The following is a 16633-nucleotide window of genomic DNA, read 5'->3' on the forward strand; positions in this document are numbered from 1 at the left end:
TTGTTTATTTAAAATAGTAATAATTTAATTCATTTGAAATCCAATCACGTTAATTGTTTATTTTAATATCTTGCAATAAGTTCGTACAGAAATATATTAAAATAATTTATTGGCTCAACGGACTTTTAAGATTTGAGAGACAAAGGAGGTGTTGGTCGTGGTACGGAGTTCTAAACCCTCTGGTCGACTCAATTACATTAATCATTCATTCTCATCTCCCATTAGTCATTTTTTCGAGCTGTTTCTGGTCTGGTCCACAATATAATACGTAATAATTCATACAATACAATACGTAATAATTCATAATATGCTCCATGTTATTTCCTGTAACTGGTGAGATAATACGAGTCAAAGTTGAATTATTTAAAATTATAAATTTAGATAATAAAAAATTACTGATACTAAAATAGTAAAAGTAAATCAGTTTTAAAAACATTTAAATGACGTGCAAATAAAAGATAACTTTTAATTTTCTAAGATATTGCTACCTAAAGTGTGTATAGTGTTTCATTTTTAACTTTTTAACTAGTAAATAACTATAAATACATTATTTACGGACTTTAAAAATTAGCAACTTTAGTTTAATATATTTTTTATTTAAACAACTTTTTTATTTAAATTTCTTTTTAATAATATATTTTTAAATTATTAAATTTTTTTTTTTTAAATAATAATATTAATATAGTGACTTAGCCTGACCTACCAAATTTTACATGTAAATAACCATTATTTATTATATAATTTAAAATTATTAATTATTCTTTTAAAAGTAGTATATAATACGATTATATATATATATATATATTTAAATATTAAATAAAATAATGAATCCTATTATATTTTTATATATTTTAAAGTGTTGGTAAATATTTATTATTTATATTTATAATTTATTATAATTGTTACTTATTTAACTCATTAAGCTACTCATAATAGTTGTGCATACCAAATTTCAAGTGAAATCATTCTATTGTTCAATTGTTAGGAAACTAATTTAGAGTCCAAATTTATTAAAAAAAAAAAAAAATCACATTACAAATAAATGAATTGTTCTCAACCAAGGTGTAAAAGAACATAAATAGATATTTCGAGAAATAGGTAAAATATAATCTTAACTAGATACATAATAATATTATGTATAATAAATTATTAATTAAAGATATGATTAATTAATCATCTTTTAATTAAGGAAGTTCTAATATTATTGTTATTTGTTGAATACTTCTTATTTTAGGAAGGTGTAATGTTATTGTTATTTGTTGTATACTTTTTGTTATTTTAGAAAGTTCTTTTATAGAAATAGTGTAATTTGTAATATATTTTATTTATGGAAGTTGTAATATTATATTTTAGAAAAATAGTAATTAACTAAAATAGTTAGATTTTGACTTATATATAGCGATTGAGTAGAAAGAAAAAACAAATCATATTGGAGAAGCTAAGAAGAATTAAGATACTTACGATGAATTCGTTATCCATGGAAGTAGCGAAAGAAATGGTTTCGAAGAGAATTATTGAATTGGTGGATTTTCCTAAAGATATTGTTGGAGAAGATCAACGCATGATGAATTGGTCGGATAGACTTCTAGAAGCTAAAAGGCTCCACCTTGAATTTTATCGAACTTTCAATACTAGTCCTCTTCTCCCTTTATATTCTATTAATTCTCCACCACCTCAGAACAATCTTCACCATGTTGATGATTCTGTTTCAACACTACCACCCATGGTTCCTCCTTCTCATACGGTAATTAACTCTCTATCTCTTCTTGTTATGATTAACATGAAAATATTTATTTGAAACTGACTTGTTTGGTCTTGTTTTTCTAAAGAAACCAGAAATCCATACAGACAAGTTGGATAAAGTTGAGGAATGCAATATGGGCTCTTCAACGGCTCAGCAGAATCAGATCAATAAAACAGTATTAATCGGCAGCAATATTCATGTTCCTATTATTATTATTGATGACGACGAAGATGATGCAAACATGAGAGGAGGAGTGGTAGAACAGAGGACGACGATGAATATGACAGAATTCGAGAATAATGCAAAGATGAGTGTAGTGGTAGAAATCGAGGAAGATGATTTGGCAGGTGCTGATGATGATGATCCAATCTACTTCATGGATATAGAAGAATATAATAATAATGATTCGAGTCTAGGAGGAGGAGGCAGCCTGATTGTAGAGGAACATGAAACACCATCATCCAAGGATAGCTGCTGCTTAGAGGAAGACCATCATGAAATAATACTAACAAAAAAAAGGAAACAAGAGACTATGAATGAAAGCAGCAAAAGATACAACTTGAGGGAGAGGTGTTGTAATTGTGCAACTAGATCAAGTCCATTATGGAGAAAAGGTCCGATGGGCAAAAACACCCTTTGCAATGCTTGCGGGATTCGATACAAAAAATATGGACTTCTCAATCCCAGATAGTCAAATATCATATACTATTGTATTCTCTCTTTGGTTTTGCTAGGTTGGTTAATAGATTTTAAAATTTTCAACAGTGTTACATGTTTTTTTATTTAAACTTAGATTCAATTAATCATTTGATATTCACTATTAAACTTTGTTGACAAAAAAATTATATATATAAAGTGTTGAACTCCTACTACATCATTCAGCAGTAAAGATGAAATAAATTAGAGGAATGTAACGCACACATCCACTAATATAATATAATTTATAAACTTACTACAAAATCACTAAATTGCTTCTTTACTCAACCAACTCACACAAATGACCAGTTAACAAACGAGAAAGCGAGGCAGTGGACAGCATTTTCTTCACCGGCAAGGACCTTCCATGCGATGGCCTGTTCGTATGAAATGTGGCGCCCCATCGCCGACATGCAAATTCCACCCGGTAAATATGTAAAACCCTGAAGGATATCATCCATCAGCAAACCAAAACATATGTTTCAATCATATTTACTTACTTGTCATTCAAATAGTAGTATTAGGTGTGTAATTGGAGGCCAAAAATATCAATTATTACCTGCTGCATTATTTTTGACAACTCTGAGAATAATGTTTTTCGTCCAGATTCGTCAAATATCTTGTCCAATGTTATGTCTTGTAATGCCACCAAAGTTGTCTCTAACATGTCGAGCCCCGCCTGGTTTGCAAATATGAATACTGGAAGCGACTACACACAATGTTCAACACCCTCACAAATAAGCATAAAACAGTAAAATTGTGGTAAATGAAGAAAATATACATGTAAATCTTGAGCACAACCACAGATTCTTTCCAATACCTTTGTTGAGCAGCACAGTATGGCATCCTGATGTTGCCACAGTTGCTTTAACATTGCATCCCCACTGCCATGATCAGAGCTCAGCAACTGGTTTCCTATATGGTAACTGAGTAAAAACAATACAGAATCAATAAAAGGATTACAAGTGACTATATAGAACAGACACAAAAGGATCAACTATAACTAGTACTGGTATAAATACAATTAATTACCTATAACTCTGGCAGATCCACTGAGATAGTGTTAAAGCTTCTGGAGAGCTTGCAGATAGCTTTGGTCCTACTGTGGGACTCAACCCAGAAGGAGATATAGCCATGGCAACTCTCTGGACCGAGGAGATTACACTGCGGACATACTGCCTAGCCATTGCAGCAATGTTGTCCTCCATGTTGGTCTCGAATGGGAACTGAAAGGCTATGGTCAAAACTGATCTCATGTTTTGGCTTGATGACGCGTCTGTAGACGAATGACCATTTGCTGGGCCTACTTCAAGACTGGATGTTAGATCCAAGGTCTGGTTTGTTGTCAATACATCCTGAGTATTGGAAAAACAGTTTAAAAAAATTAACAAAAGCAGTTAGTTGTTGAACAGAAATGTTAAACCACAATTGAATAGACTGAACTAATTGAGAGAAATGTGACCATCAAAGACAGTGTTTAACTCAACTGGTTTTGCCTCCAATGGTATGATTCGAAAGCCAGATGGCAGAAGCGGGGAATCATCTGCAAACATTTCATCAATTGGAGCAAACACCAGTTCAGAGCATGCTCCCACAGCATTCTCATCAATTCCACTACATATCTGCCCAAATAAAAGACATGCAGATGTATAAAACTCCACTATTTATCTTATTCTACGAAGTGACTGTATTCTGATCATACCTGGAGTAAATGAATGTCCCTTGACATGAAAGGGTCTTCTTGAGCCAATGGATGACCTTCGAGTCTAACAACTTCAAGCATCTGATCAAATGTTTCAGAAAGGAAAAAATTAGCAAAAGAACAGCCATTAACCAATTTAATGACTACTTCAACTTGTAAGATATAACCAGATGCTATTTTACCCTAAATAACTACTAGGGAACATGTCTCTGTAAGAGCATGCATCTTTTTTGGGAATTAAAAAAGAACTAACATGACACCCCACAGTCATGGTCCCGTTAAAGCATGCATCTTATTATCAAAAGAACAGCCATTAACCAATTTAATGACTACTTCAACTTGTAAGATGTAACCCGATGCTATTTTACCCTAAATAACTACTAGAAAACATGTCTCTGATCAAAAGAACAGCCTTAACCAATTTAATGACTACTTCAACTTGTAAGATGTAACCCGATGCTATTTTACCCTAAATAACTACTAGGGAACATGTCTCTGTAAAAGCATGCATCTTATTATCTTTTAACTTGAGTTCTACGCACACTTTAATTTGTTCAGAGGAAATCATTCCATTGGACAAGCTTACCTCTTGATGTTCAATTGTATGACCTAGTGGCATGATGATTTGACCTCCAGTAAATTTTGTTGGCCTCATGCCTGGGTACGTGTATGGGCTAGTTTTCAACGCAGCAGCAGAATAAGCATCAATGTTGAAGTCAGCCCATTCTGAACGATGCTCCCTAAGGAAACGAACCAGCACTGCAGGTGGAACATTCTGAGAAAGAAAATATGAAATGGCTTAAATTAGAAGATGTTAAGCTGTTGAATGCGGAGTAGATGTGCTATTGTTTGTATTGCTATGGTGAACTTGAGAAATAAGTTGGACAAAATTTCAATCGTCGGGAAACTAATTCGGAGTAAAAAAATTCACATGTATCCAAATACCAAGGACAATATGAAGTTTGCAAAAGCTTACTGGTCAACTAGCCTCAATAACTCCGGTTGGTTTTCAAACAAGTTTGCCAACAATATAATAACTAACTCCAACAAAATAAATAAATGAACTGTTCTCAACTAAGTTAGAACATAATTAGATACTCAGAGTTTTTAGCAGTTAAAGACATAGGGCGAATAGATAAAATCTCATCTTAACTAGAATTGAATCTTGAAGCAATTAAAATGATCTTACTAACAGTAGCATTAAATAACTTAACCAACCAAGTTTATTTTGGATAATATAAATAACCTAACCAACCAAGGAAATCAAACCAATATATATATATATATAGTATATGGATGTCATTTACTCAGGCTTGCAGAAAACTACTAAATATTTTCATTTATTTAACTGTTATACTACCTCCTTGGGTAAAGAGAGATCCTTATTCAACCAAAAGATTGATCTAAGAAAAGCATAGTAGTTTGTATCATCACTTACTCGCAGTAGCATAGATGCCTTAGCACAGAGTACACCTCCAAGTAAAGGCAGTGAATTAGAATGAGAGGATAAAGCACCCAAGCTTTTTGTTGAATTAATGGAAACTATGACATCTTCAGTCTCGTCACAGTTCATTAGTGACCAGCCATCATCATTGAATCCATTGACAGCATCTTGGAAACCCCTGTAAGGAGCACAAAAATCAGAACAGAAGAATTTGGCACACATTCCAATGAAACGAATTTTATAAAATAAAAACTCCTTTGCATCATATTCATCACATAACAAAGGGGTAAAAAAAGTCATGATACCTGCTCAATCTCTGGCTAAATGTTCGCAGAACAGCTGGTTGCCTTCCAAGACCATAAACCACCTCACCACTTGTCTCTTGAGCTATTTGCCTAATATAACGTAGAGCCTTCAACAGAGAAGGCAGAATTAGGATTTGACAATTGGTCTACTGATATTAAGGGAAATGAGGCCTATGTGGACATTTACAATACAATAACACAACGCATGCGCAACTTCTAAGGGGGGCGAATAACCAATTTCCACATAAGCAACTAGTGAAATATATAGCTATAACTCACATAGAAACAATGCAACAAAATTTATCAATGGATACAAACAACAGAGAATAAGAAGTTAAGAAACCACAACTCACCGCAATAGTCATTTTTTGGGCAACTACTTTTGATGATTGATAAAGAGGCCGCAACACCTCTGGCACGCTCCAAGCCTGATATGACGACAAAAGTTGAGAAGTATTCAACGGGAAACTAAAATTGGGAAAATAAGGTAGTCAGAATAAACATACCTCAAGGTTAACATGATCCACTATATGGATAATTGAACCTCCACCCTCACACGGCCGAATCAAATAGCCACTTGGAAGCATTTCTGCTCTAGAAAATTGTGAGACAGCAGCTGGATGTGGTCCGGAACCAGAACCCGACAAGGATCTCTCACAAACCTTATAAAATGGTTGGACAAAAAATTAGTTTTAATTATCCCTTGTGGGAGAACAATAAATGTGATGAAGCACTAGAAAAGCTCACATGATAAATAATGGTGTTACTATGCGAAGTTCTCTATGCACATCAGCATAGAATTTTAAAATAATAGTGTTATGGACTTTTTCAATTATGTTAGTCTATGCTACGAGGTTGATTGGTAATTAGTATATGATTAATAAGTTAATTTACACATAAATAAAAGACCACTACATCAACATGACATTACGGATTATAAACAATTAGATTTACAATTTTTCCACTACATTATCCCAAAGAAAAGGATAGACATACCACAAGACTGCCATTGTCTAAACTTGTGGTGTATCTTAGAGTCCAAAAATCCCGTGCAGGGGCTAGTGTAGTTGGCGCATATGTCTGCAAGCAACTATGAACTTGTTAAGTAGCCTTTTGTTAGTGGCATTTAAGTGAAACATAGTCTGAAACATTATTCTGATTAACCTGAGTGTAGACAAGTTCTATTGTGCCACCATTCCCAGCGGGAAACATCGTGAAAACTTCAAGGCTCCGACAGTCGCGGAACCAAGCTGGGCGATCTTTGAGTATTTCAACTATCTATAAGAAGTTGCATGCCAAGAGCAATTATCATGCATCAGAAGTTTATATCAACATATTAAAATGGTCAAATCAACATATAGAATACATTCCTCTAGCAGACCTTCGTGGGGTCTAAACTAACTAAGCCACAGGCTCTAGCAGCCACACCACTGCAACTCTGTGAAATAGCAAAGATCCCAACCGAATCCGGACCAGGCTGGAAAGATATAGCAATAAATCAGTTTAGAAAAACTTGGACTTAAAAGCTGGATCAATTCATCGAACATGAATAAATATAAGAAAGAAAGTAGCAACCTTCATCCCAGGCATCTGGACCCAATCAACAGCAGTTCCTGTAGCCTTAGAAAGGAACTCTGCCAATGTTTCCTCTGCAATTGACAGGAGTCTGCAGAAACAATAACAGGAATGTTAGAGTGATAATATAAATCTCCAAATCCCTCTACCTTTAAGCCTATGGAAAAATTTTAAGGTTTACCCAGCAGGGTTATTAGCATCTCTTAAGGAATGTTGAGGAGTGGTAACTGCAGATTCACAGCTTCCATCAGTAGTTGCTGCAGATGCCTGTCAACATCAGAAGCATCAATAAGATTTGAAGAACAAAAGCACATCAAAATGTTTAGCAGAAAAACAGGAATATCAAAGATGCCGTTCATGATGAACAAATGTACCCAGCTATGAATTGCTGGGGATTTGAAATGGCATCCCCAGCCTACTTCTAAGTTTGAGGGAATATACAGCATAAGAAAATAAAAATGATAAGGTATGAACATACACTTTGCAGTTGATGCTTCATGAATCCATTCTCGCATACCAAGTGAGAGACCTGTTTTTGCAACCGATCATTTTCCTCCATCAATAACTTATTCATCGCATTCAACTTCCTGTTGACAGACTGAAGCCGTGAAGCCTCCTTGCGTTGCTTCTCGCGACACCTGCATGGCCAAATTAACTTATCGAGTGAATTCCAAACATTTTACTAGATCCAAAATCATGACAAGAAGAAGTAAAACCATAACACACTCTTTAATTGGCTAAATTGAAGGCGTACATACATACATACAAGGGGAGTATCAACAGAAGATGGCAGATTTCATAATGCCAGTACAATGATACATTAGCAATTCATAAAAGGCGCGCGAATAGGTAAAAAACGACCTACTATTGGTCAAACATTTTTAACTTTAAAAAAAAGTGACCTATTAAGAAGATTCAAGAATAAACAAAAGGTGCCCATTCATTACCTACGGTTCTGAAACCAGACTTTGATCTGCTTGGGCTCGATATTTGCTAAAATGGGACACTCCCGGATCAGCTGTTGCCTGCGTAAAGAGCTAGGTTTTGGACACTCTGCATATACCCGTTCAAGAGCTTCCACTTGCTCAGAAGTATAACGAACATATTTCCCAGCGTCGAGATGTTTATCGATGCTATTCTCTCTGTACTGATGTTGCACAACCATCGCCATTTTCGTCACCTTAACAACTCTTAATCTACTTTACTTTTGATCAAATGAAGCCGAAGCTATGTGAAAGAGTCGACTTCTTGATATAAAATGATTGAACCCAGAAGAGTGTCACTTTACTTTTTCGAGGCACAACCACCAACCACCAACCAACCAACCCTCTCACACCTTGCAAATCCAAAATCTGTATTTTTGAAGATACCCTTTGAAATATGGTTATATAAGGATCCAATGACGTAAGAAACCACCTTGTATCAATCTATCTATCTATCTTTCACAAAGGAGTTGTCATCTTAATGTTGAAGAAGCAAATAAATAGTCCTGGATCTAAATCGAGCAGAAAGCAATCAATAATAGTTGAAACCTTGAAACCTCTGAGCTGAGATGAAGTTAAAATGGAATTGAAGCGGTGGCTAAAAGACAAAGTACAAAAGAAGAAAAACAGAAACTCTCATCTCAAATTAGGAGGTTGAGTAAACCACCACCGGCGAAAATACATTGATTGGCAAGGAAGAGTTGTGATCAGTGGACGACGACGGAGGAGACGGGTGAAACCCTAGGCATTCGTTGCTGAGACTAAAAGGAAGAGGAAGAAGAAGATGAGTTGATTTAGAGAGAGAAAAAAGGAAGAAGTGATGTGTCTGGACTCAAAACAGTGGAATAAAAGGAAGAAGACGTTTGTTATTAATTAATTTAATTAATTATTTTATTTTTATGCTCGCAAATCGAGATGATGGACAGTAGCTTCAGTATTTATATATACCTCTGCTATGGTCCTACACTGTTACCTTTATTTTTATTTTAAACCTACTTTGTCAGTAGGCGCCGTAGATTATAATTAATTCTTTTCTTTTCTTTTTTCTCCACTCATTTTCCCAAGTCTTTGTTTTCTTTTTCAAAGAGGTGTTTGATTTCGGCTATTTAAAGTTTTTTTTTTTTTTTCTATCATCATTTAATATATTAAAATTTATTTTAATTTTAATACAAAAATATTTAGTTCATTTATCTTTAATAAATCTAAAATAATTTATTTTTTTATTAAATAATATTTTTTTAGAAACTTATAAAAAAAGTTTATAATATCAAACAAGCCTTTAAGGTTTATTATTTAATAAAAAAAGTTGTTTGAATTTATAATTTGTTGAATTATTATGATATTATTCTGTATTTAGAAATTAAATTTTATAAAATTAAATTAAAATTATTGTAATATTTAGTTAATTAGTTAAAAAAAATATAATTTTAAATATATAAAAAAAATAACTCAAGATAAACAACTTTTCAACGATTCGAAACTTTGTCTAATTTATTAAAATAAACTTAGATTTATTTAAAAAATTGTTTATGGGTTATGATTTTGGGTCTAGATATGTTGTCTCATAATATGTCTTACTAGCTGTTCTATGTTTAAAATTTTTTAGAAAATTTTTATCAATACAATATCGGTAATAAAAAAATTTATACATTTACCTTAACTTGATTTTGGTATATCTTAATTTCGGTACGGTATCAGTATTATACCTTTAATATCTAAAAAATATATTAACTTGAATAAAAAAATCAATTTAATATAATTACTACATAAATGTTACACAAAACTAAAAATTAAAGATATTTAATAGTATCTTTAAAATTCAATATTCTTAAAAACTAGCTAAAGTTAAAAATTAAATTTAATTACAAAATTGGAATTAATAGAAATAACCATAAATATATAATATTCAAGTTAGACTAAAGCTAAACACAAAATTTAGACATGATCTCTTGATACGGGATCCCCTCTCTTTTGACACTCGTTGTGAGGGGGAACAAAGGGATCTTGTAACAGATGATCTTTTCTGGACTTTTCTTTCTCCTTTTTTCTTCATTTGTTTTTTCTCTCCTCGATGTTTCTTAACAAAACACACAGGAAACCTCTTTTAGAAAAAGGTCAACCGATAATCTTTACATCAAATCCTCTAAGGTGAGAAGTTAGACGACCTTTAAGACACGAGGATCACGAGACACATGAAAAAATCACTATAAAAGGAGGAGGATATGGAGAAGGAAGGGGGAGGTAGAAGAGGAAGAAGAGCCAAATAGCTTTGGGGAAGGAATATCCAAAAGGAGAGCTTAGGTAGAGATTGGGCATTCTTGCTCTCGGATAGTGAGGAAGGCATCTTATACCATTCATCGAGCTTCGCTACTCGTATACAGGTACTAACATTTTTATTTTTAGATTTAGAAAACATGACATAGACACATGTTTAGGTTTGGATTTACCTTTAGATGCATACTTTAGGATTAGATAAATAAATAAGGTGTAGAATAATATTATTTTAAATGGCCAAAAGTTTAAAGTAGAGACTGTAATGTGACAAACACGTGAGACATAGCACATGAGTCATTTCTCACGTGTAACCAAGCACCGAACTAAGAACGGAATCTTTAAAACGTGTTTGAACACATAAAATATTTTTCTTTCATAATTTCTGGTGAAGTAAATTAGGTGACGACTCTAAAATGTAAAGCTAGTCTAAATCGACATTTTTAAATACACTTTAGTCATCCTTGCTAGTTTGGTTTCTCGTCTCACTCGAGACCCGAGAGGAATATAAGTTATGGGGAGCGATTGTCGAGCAGTAAAAATCCCTTAGCGGGAATGGTCGATTTTTGGCGTTACAGCTTTTTTGGCGACTCTACTAAGGAGTAGTCGATGCTTAACTTGAAATAAACTTTTGGCCATTTTTTAAAAATAATGTTTTACACCTTCAACCAAAAAATCAAAAAATCAAAAGTAATAAATAAATGCAAAAAATGGTACATCACTCAATTTCGTCTTTCTACTTTCTATGTGGATTGGTTCTAATCTTAGGCTCATTATCCTATATTTTTGAGGTAGTGCACGATGTGTGTTGTGCGACGTCATCTATACACCTATAGTATTATGTGCAAAGATTAGACAATGAGGAATGACAATATGTTCCAAATTTGAGCGATGATACAAGAGAATGAACCTAGATACACAAGATTGATCCTTCTCCCCGACGATGAGGTCCCTTTCGAGATATATGCATCATGGGGATGAGGAGAATTTCCCAATTGAGACGACGCTTCCTCTTGTTGACGAATTTTTATGCTCTCTGGTCGGGGTGAGTGGACTCTCTTTTATGATTTTTTTTATAGAAACAAAATCCTAGCTACGATTCCCAAGACTTAATCATTTGTCGTTCCCGAACGGTCAATCCACGTCGAAAGTCTTTAGTGCCTACTATACTTATGTAAATAAGTGTATACATGTAGTTAGATAGGCGTCCACAAGTACATTATGGCATTTAAAAAACACAACAAAAATGACATCATGTTTGCTTTTCTTTAATGTTTGCTTGTAGGTATGTCTACACCACAACCTTAGACATTTGGATAATCATGATGTGTTCAAGTTAGATAGAATGCCATCTCCCGAGGACGATGACTTAGTCATAAAATTCATAATCAAACCAAAAGTTCAATGCATCTTACTCTTATGAGCGGAACAACACAAAGACGACGACGGTCTTGACAAGAAAGAGATTTGACTTTTATGGTTGAGTTTATACAAGAGGAATGCAAAGCAAACAAAGAAGACGAAATATCAAACGACGGAAAGGAGGAGCTCAAAGAATACTTGATTTTCTTGCCATTGAACGTAAAATCTTTCTTATACTTCACAAAACATTGTGTGCATTATAAGTCAAGTACGAGGGTTAAATTTTGTAACAATTTATTTTGTTTACTACTAACCCACATTAATAATTTCATTTTAAATAAAAATGAAGAGTTGGAAAGTGTCTTCTTATTTCTCCTTAGGTATGCATAAATGACGACACGAGTCGTCATACGATTGATGTGATTTCTCTTCTTAACCATCTTTCTAAGATCCATAGGTTCTTCATAACAAACTAAAAACGAGATTCATTAATTGAAAGCATTACAAAATTCGCATAGATGATTAGGTTTTATGCACATAACATTTGTATTGCATATAGACATTGAAGGATCTTCATTTCATAAGACGCGCTTATGACATTTTGATTTTCCCTTGCTTCGAGACAAGGACGGTCATATCATCTGGACGAAGACATTTCTCAATCTACACAACAATAATGAGAAACATAAAGACGAGAATGGAAACTTTTCCTTAAGGTTCTATACATTGGTATGCTCAACATTATGTGCGTAAGCCCATTTTATCATTTTGAAGAATTTTTTTAATTAATTCAAACAAAAAGAGTAACTAGAAAAGATAACCATGTGGCAATGGAGCAATGCATTGTGGATATACAAGCATGCGAGGTATGTTTCTCGATGTAAAAAAATGAGAGATTATACACTCCATTGACGGGAGGCTATTATAGTTTGATGGAGTTATGACATGTTATCATATGTACATACGATGACATCTCAAAGCAACTCAAGTATGCAAAGATGTTAAGGACAAATACGTGATTTAGGGTTGTCACGCCATTCATCAACCTTCAATTCATGATCATAACTCACAACTTCAGATCTCTATAGCTCAACTAAAGATCAAATACAAGGACGAGAATGGACAACAATCCTCAAATGTCTTGTGCGTTTGGTATGCTTAACAAAATCGAAGTGGCCTCGTTAAATCGTTTTGAAAACATTTGATTCCATTCGAACAAAAGGGTAACTATAATAGCCAACCATGTAAATAAAGCAATGTATTGCGAATAAATAAGCATGCGAGAAATGCTAGACCAGTATCAAAACTGAGAGATGATGCACTCCATCAATGAGAGGCTTATTATAGTTTTGATGTGGCCTTAATAAGTTATTCGTACGACATCTCGGAGTGACTCGAGCAAGTGACAATGTCCGATATAAATCTGAAGTCGTCAATAATTGTGTTTGTTTTATTGGTCTTCAACTAAGACATGATCTCTCAATCATAAGCAATAATTTTAGGTACTAAGACCGCAACTACATCTTAGAATCCAGAACTATTCTTGTGGAAAAGAATCATAATGTTTACTCAAGCTAGTAAGTCAAACATTCAAGGTAAATCACGGAAGGTGATGAAGTACCTCCCGAAAAATCTAAGCACAAAATTTGGACATGATCTCTTGATTATAAGTAATGGTTCTAGGTCCCAAGAACATGACTAAAGTTTAGACTCAAAAACGATGTTCATGGAAGAAAAATCTATGTCTACTCAAATTAGTGAGTCAAACATTCAAGGTAAAATCACAAAAGACAATGAAGGGTCTCCCGGACAACCTAAGGATGCAAATTCTTCCCATAATTGATTGATGGTACAATTGAAGGTATAAAAATGTCATGAATGAAGAATTTAGAAATGATCGACCCTTCGTAGGATTGTATTTGCATATGCATGAATTAACATCATTTGCATTAAAAATATTTGTATCAACAAAAAAATAATGAGAATGACGATAACAACATGAACAGTAATAAAATCCTAGTTTTACGTTAAGGGAACTACAAAATGATGATGAATGAAAAATAAAATAAAATAATATCAGAAAAACATAAACGGTGATAAAACTATAATTCTCATGCTAATGAGTTTTCTAATAAATAGCATCATAATTCATACGCTAGAGTATATAAATAAATGAAAAAATGAAAACCATGAACTACGTTAATGACTTGATACTTTGTCAAAAATACGCCGCCTCAAAGCATCGCAATAGACGCAACAGCAACCTGCATCTTCGTGTTCACTTCTTTTTCGCCAGGTTTCATTCTCTTATCAAAAGATTGGATGATGGAAAAACCAAACAACATATTCACTAGGCCCGGTCATAATTGTCATGTCTCTTTGTAAAAAAACAAATAAGACGATATTCCTAATTTCAATACTATGGGCATTCTTCTAAAAATACGAATAAAAAGTCTATTCCTAAAAAAATAAAAAATGATTTGATATAAGACGTTTATCCCCGATAATGCATTGTAAGTCATCCAAAAAATTAAAAATAAAAGAGATATGATGTAAGACGCTTATCACTGATAGCGCATTCTAAACCATCTGATCAAAAAAAGGAAAAAAAATGAAAAAATATAGAGATGATATGTAAGAAGCATTGTAAGCCATCTTTAAAAAAATGGTCATGAAGCGTAAGTCGTTTACCGCAAGTAGTGTATTCTAAACCATTCAAAATAAATAAATAAATAAATAAACCTAGTTCACACTAGGGGTATTCCAAAAATGAAACCGAAGAAAAAGAATAAAACCCTAGTTCACACTAAGAGAATTTCCAAAATAAAACTAATATTTTACATTTTTGAACTACGTTTCCACTTGATTATTCTCTCAAAATGATACGTAGGAAGTCTTGTCTCGAGGTCCGGCTATAACCATTCGTTTTCAAAAAGATAATGTGAGGAAATGTCGCCAAGATCCCTCTCTCATAAAAAAGAAGACAAGAAAAAAATTAATATTAGAAAACAAGTACGAGCCGAGAAAATAGTGTCCCTTCGACAATTGTTTTAAAAAAGGAACTTGATAATTTCCTAAACGGTTCGAGCAAAGGATATCCAATTGCATCATTTCGTGTATTCACGGCTAATTCTAAAAAAAATGGAAACTCGTGAAAAAATCAAAGCCTAAGCTCAAACCACGTGAATAAAAAAATTGTTCCGCTTCCTAAAAGAAAAGAAAAATGTTTCAAAAAATAAGAGATGACTCAAACTCTAGGCTTAAAAAAATAAATAATAATAAATGAGTCAAAGAAGTCATCAAGGTTGAATCATTGAAATCACCACTACGTATTCATCTAGACTCTTGTCTTTATTGTCTAAAAGCAAAAACGCGAGTGTATCGATTATGTTAGATGTACCTATATTGCTAAAAAAAGAAGAAAAGAAACTTCTCTCATGGTTGAGATTTTGAAATCACCACATAATGCTCACCCAGACTCTCATCCTGATTGTTAAAAGTAAGAGTATATGTATATCGATTATATTAAATATACCAGATCGCTACAAAAAAAAACAAAATATATAATAATACTCAAAGTGGGTGAGACATTGAAACTACCACTCAATGTCATTTAGACTCACGTCTTGATGTGCCTCAAAAGCAACACGAGTGTACCGATTTTGTTAGATAGTACCCCGAGTACAATAAGAGATCTCTCAAGTCGAGAATGACGAAGAATCTCTTCAAAAAAAAATATTAAATAAAGGAAGTGAGACAAAATTTTAAAGCATGTAGCGCAAAGTTAAAAGTTTGATTTAAGACGTTAGAAATAATGCTTGGACAAAAGTTTCTCTTTCATAAAAAAAAAATATATATATATATATATATATATATATATATATATATATATATATATATATATATATATATATATATATATATATATATATCCCAAATAATTGCGAGAACACAAATTCTAAGTGCATTTTTTTATGACATTTGCGTTGTAAAGTCTCAATATCCATGCTCGGATGAGACACTTACATCACCAGTCAACACATTGGCTAGAGTTAAAAGCTAATCATACCATGTTTCATGGACACAAGACGAACATCTTTCAAGATCAAAACCTCTCGACAAGGCAACCAACGAGCACCGAAATCGGGATATTATCGATCATGTGATCGTCATGTTTTATCTATTCATCATTTTAATGCTTTCAAAAATAAATAAATAAAAATGAGTCTAAATAAAACTATAAATTAGGTTGTTTGCAAATGTGGCGTTTATGCTGTCAAATTTGGACATTCATTTTTCAAAAACTCGTCGTAATTTTTTCAAACACTGTCCAAGAAAAGCATTATGTAGACACTCTAATTGTATAATTTTAATATATTAAATGATCTTACAATAAAATTTTATATATTCATTAACATTATTTGCTTCTTTTGTTTTTCAGAATGAAGAGAAATAAAATTAAATAGGGCTCAAGCACGGATGCCGAGACCCCAAACATGCAAAATAAACAGGGCCCAAGCGCAGATGCCTAGACCCTAAAGAAGCAGACTA

The 16633-nt window shown here is 33.1% G+C and overlaps 2 protein-coding genes across 2 annotated transcripts; one reads left to right on the top strand and one right to left on the bottom strand.

Annotated features, from left to right (window-relative positions):
* The first annotated feature begins 1462 nt into the window (after positions 1 to 1462).
* On the top strand, positions 1463 to 2435 carry LOC124920859 (GATA zinc finger domain-containing protein 9-like). Its single transcript, XM_047461431.1, has 2 exons — positions 1463 to 1744; positions 1830 to 2435. Exons 1-2 carry the CDS (start codon positions 1463 to 1465, stop codon positions 2433 to 2435), a joined length of 888 nt encoding a protein of 295 aa, XP_047317387.1.
* Positions 2436 to 2576: 141 nt separating this feature from the next.
* LOC124920706 (homeobox-leucine zipper protein REVOLUTA-like) lies at positions 2577 to 9346 on the bottom strand. Its single transcript, XM_047461261.1, has 18 exons — positions 8414 to 9346; positions 7945 to 8104; positions 7648 to 7733; positions 7467 to 7557; positions 7273 to 7368; positions 7056 to 7169; positions 6888 to 6971; positions 6398 to 6553; positions 6245 to 6319; positions 5892 to 5998; positions 5581 to 5764; positions 4729 to 4917; positions 4143 to 4223; positions 3928 to 4062; positions 3473 to 3795; positions 3261 to 3366; positions 3000 to 3149; positions 2577 to 2883 (listed from the first exon to the last, which is right to left on the bottom strand). The coding sequence occupies exons 1-18, from the start codon at positions 8635 to 8637 to the stop codon at positions 2734 to 2736; spliced, it is 2511 nt and encodes an 836-aa protein (XP_047317217.1). The 5' UTR covers positions 8638 to 9346; the 3' UTR covers positions 2577 to 2733.
* Between the last annotated feature and the right edge of the window lie 7287 nt (positions 9347 to 16633).

The sequence above is a fragment of the Impatiens glandulifera genome, chromosome 1 (assembly GCF_907164915.1).
Source record: "Impatiens glandulifera chromosome 1, dImpGla2.1, whole genome shotgun sequence".
NCBI classification, from domain to species: domain Eukaryota; kingdom Viridiplantae; phylum Streptophyta; class Magnoliopsida; order Ericales; family Balsaminaceae; genus Impatiens; species Impatiens glandulifera.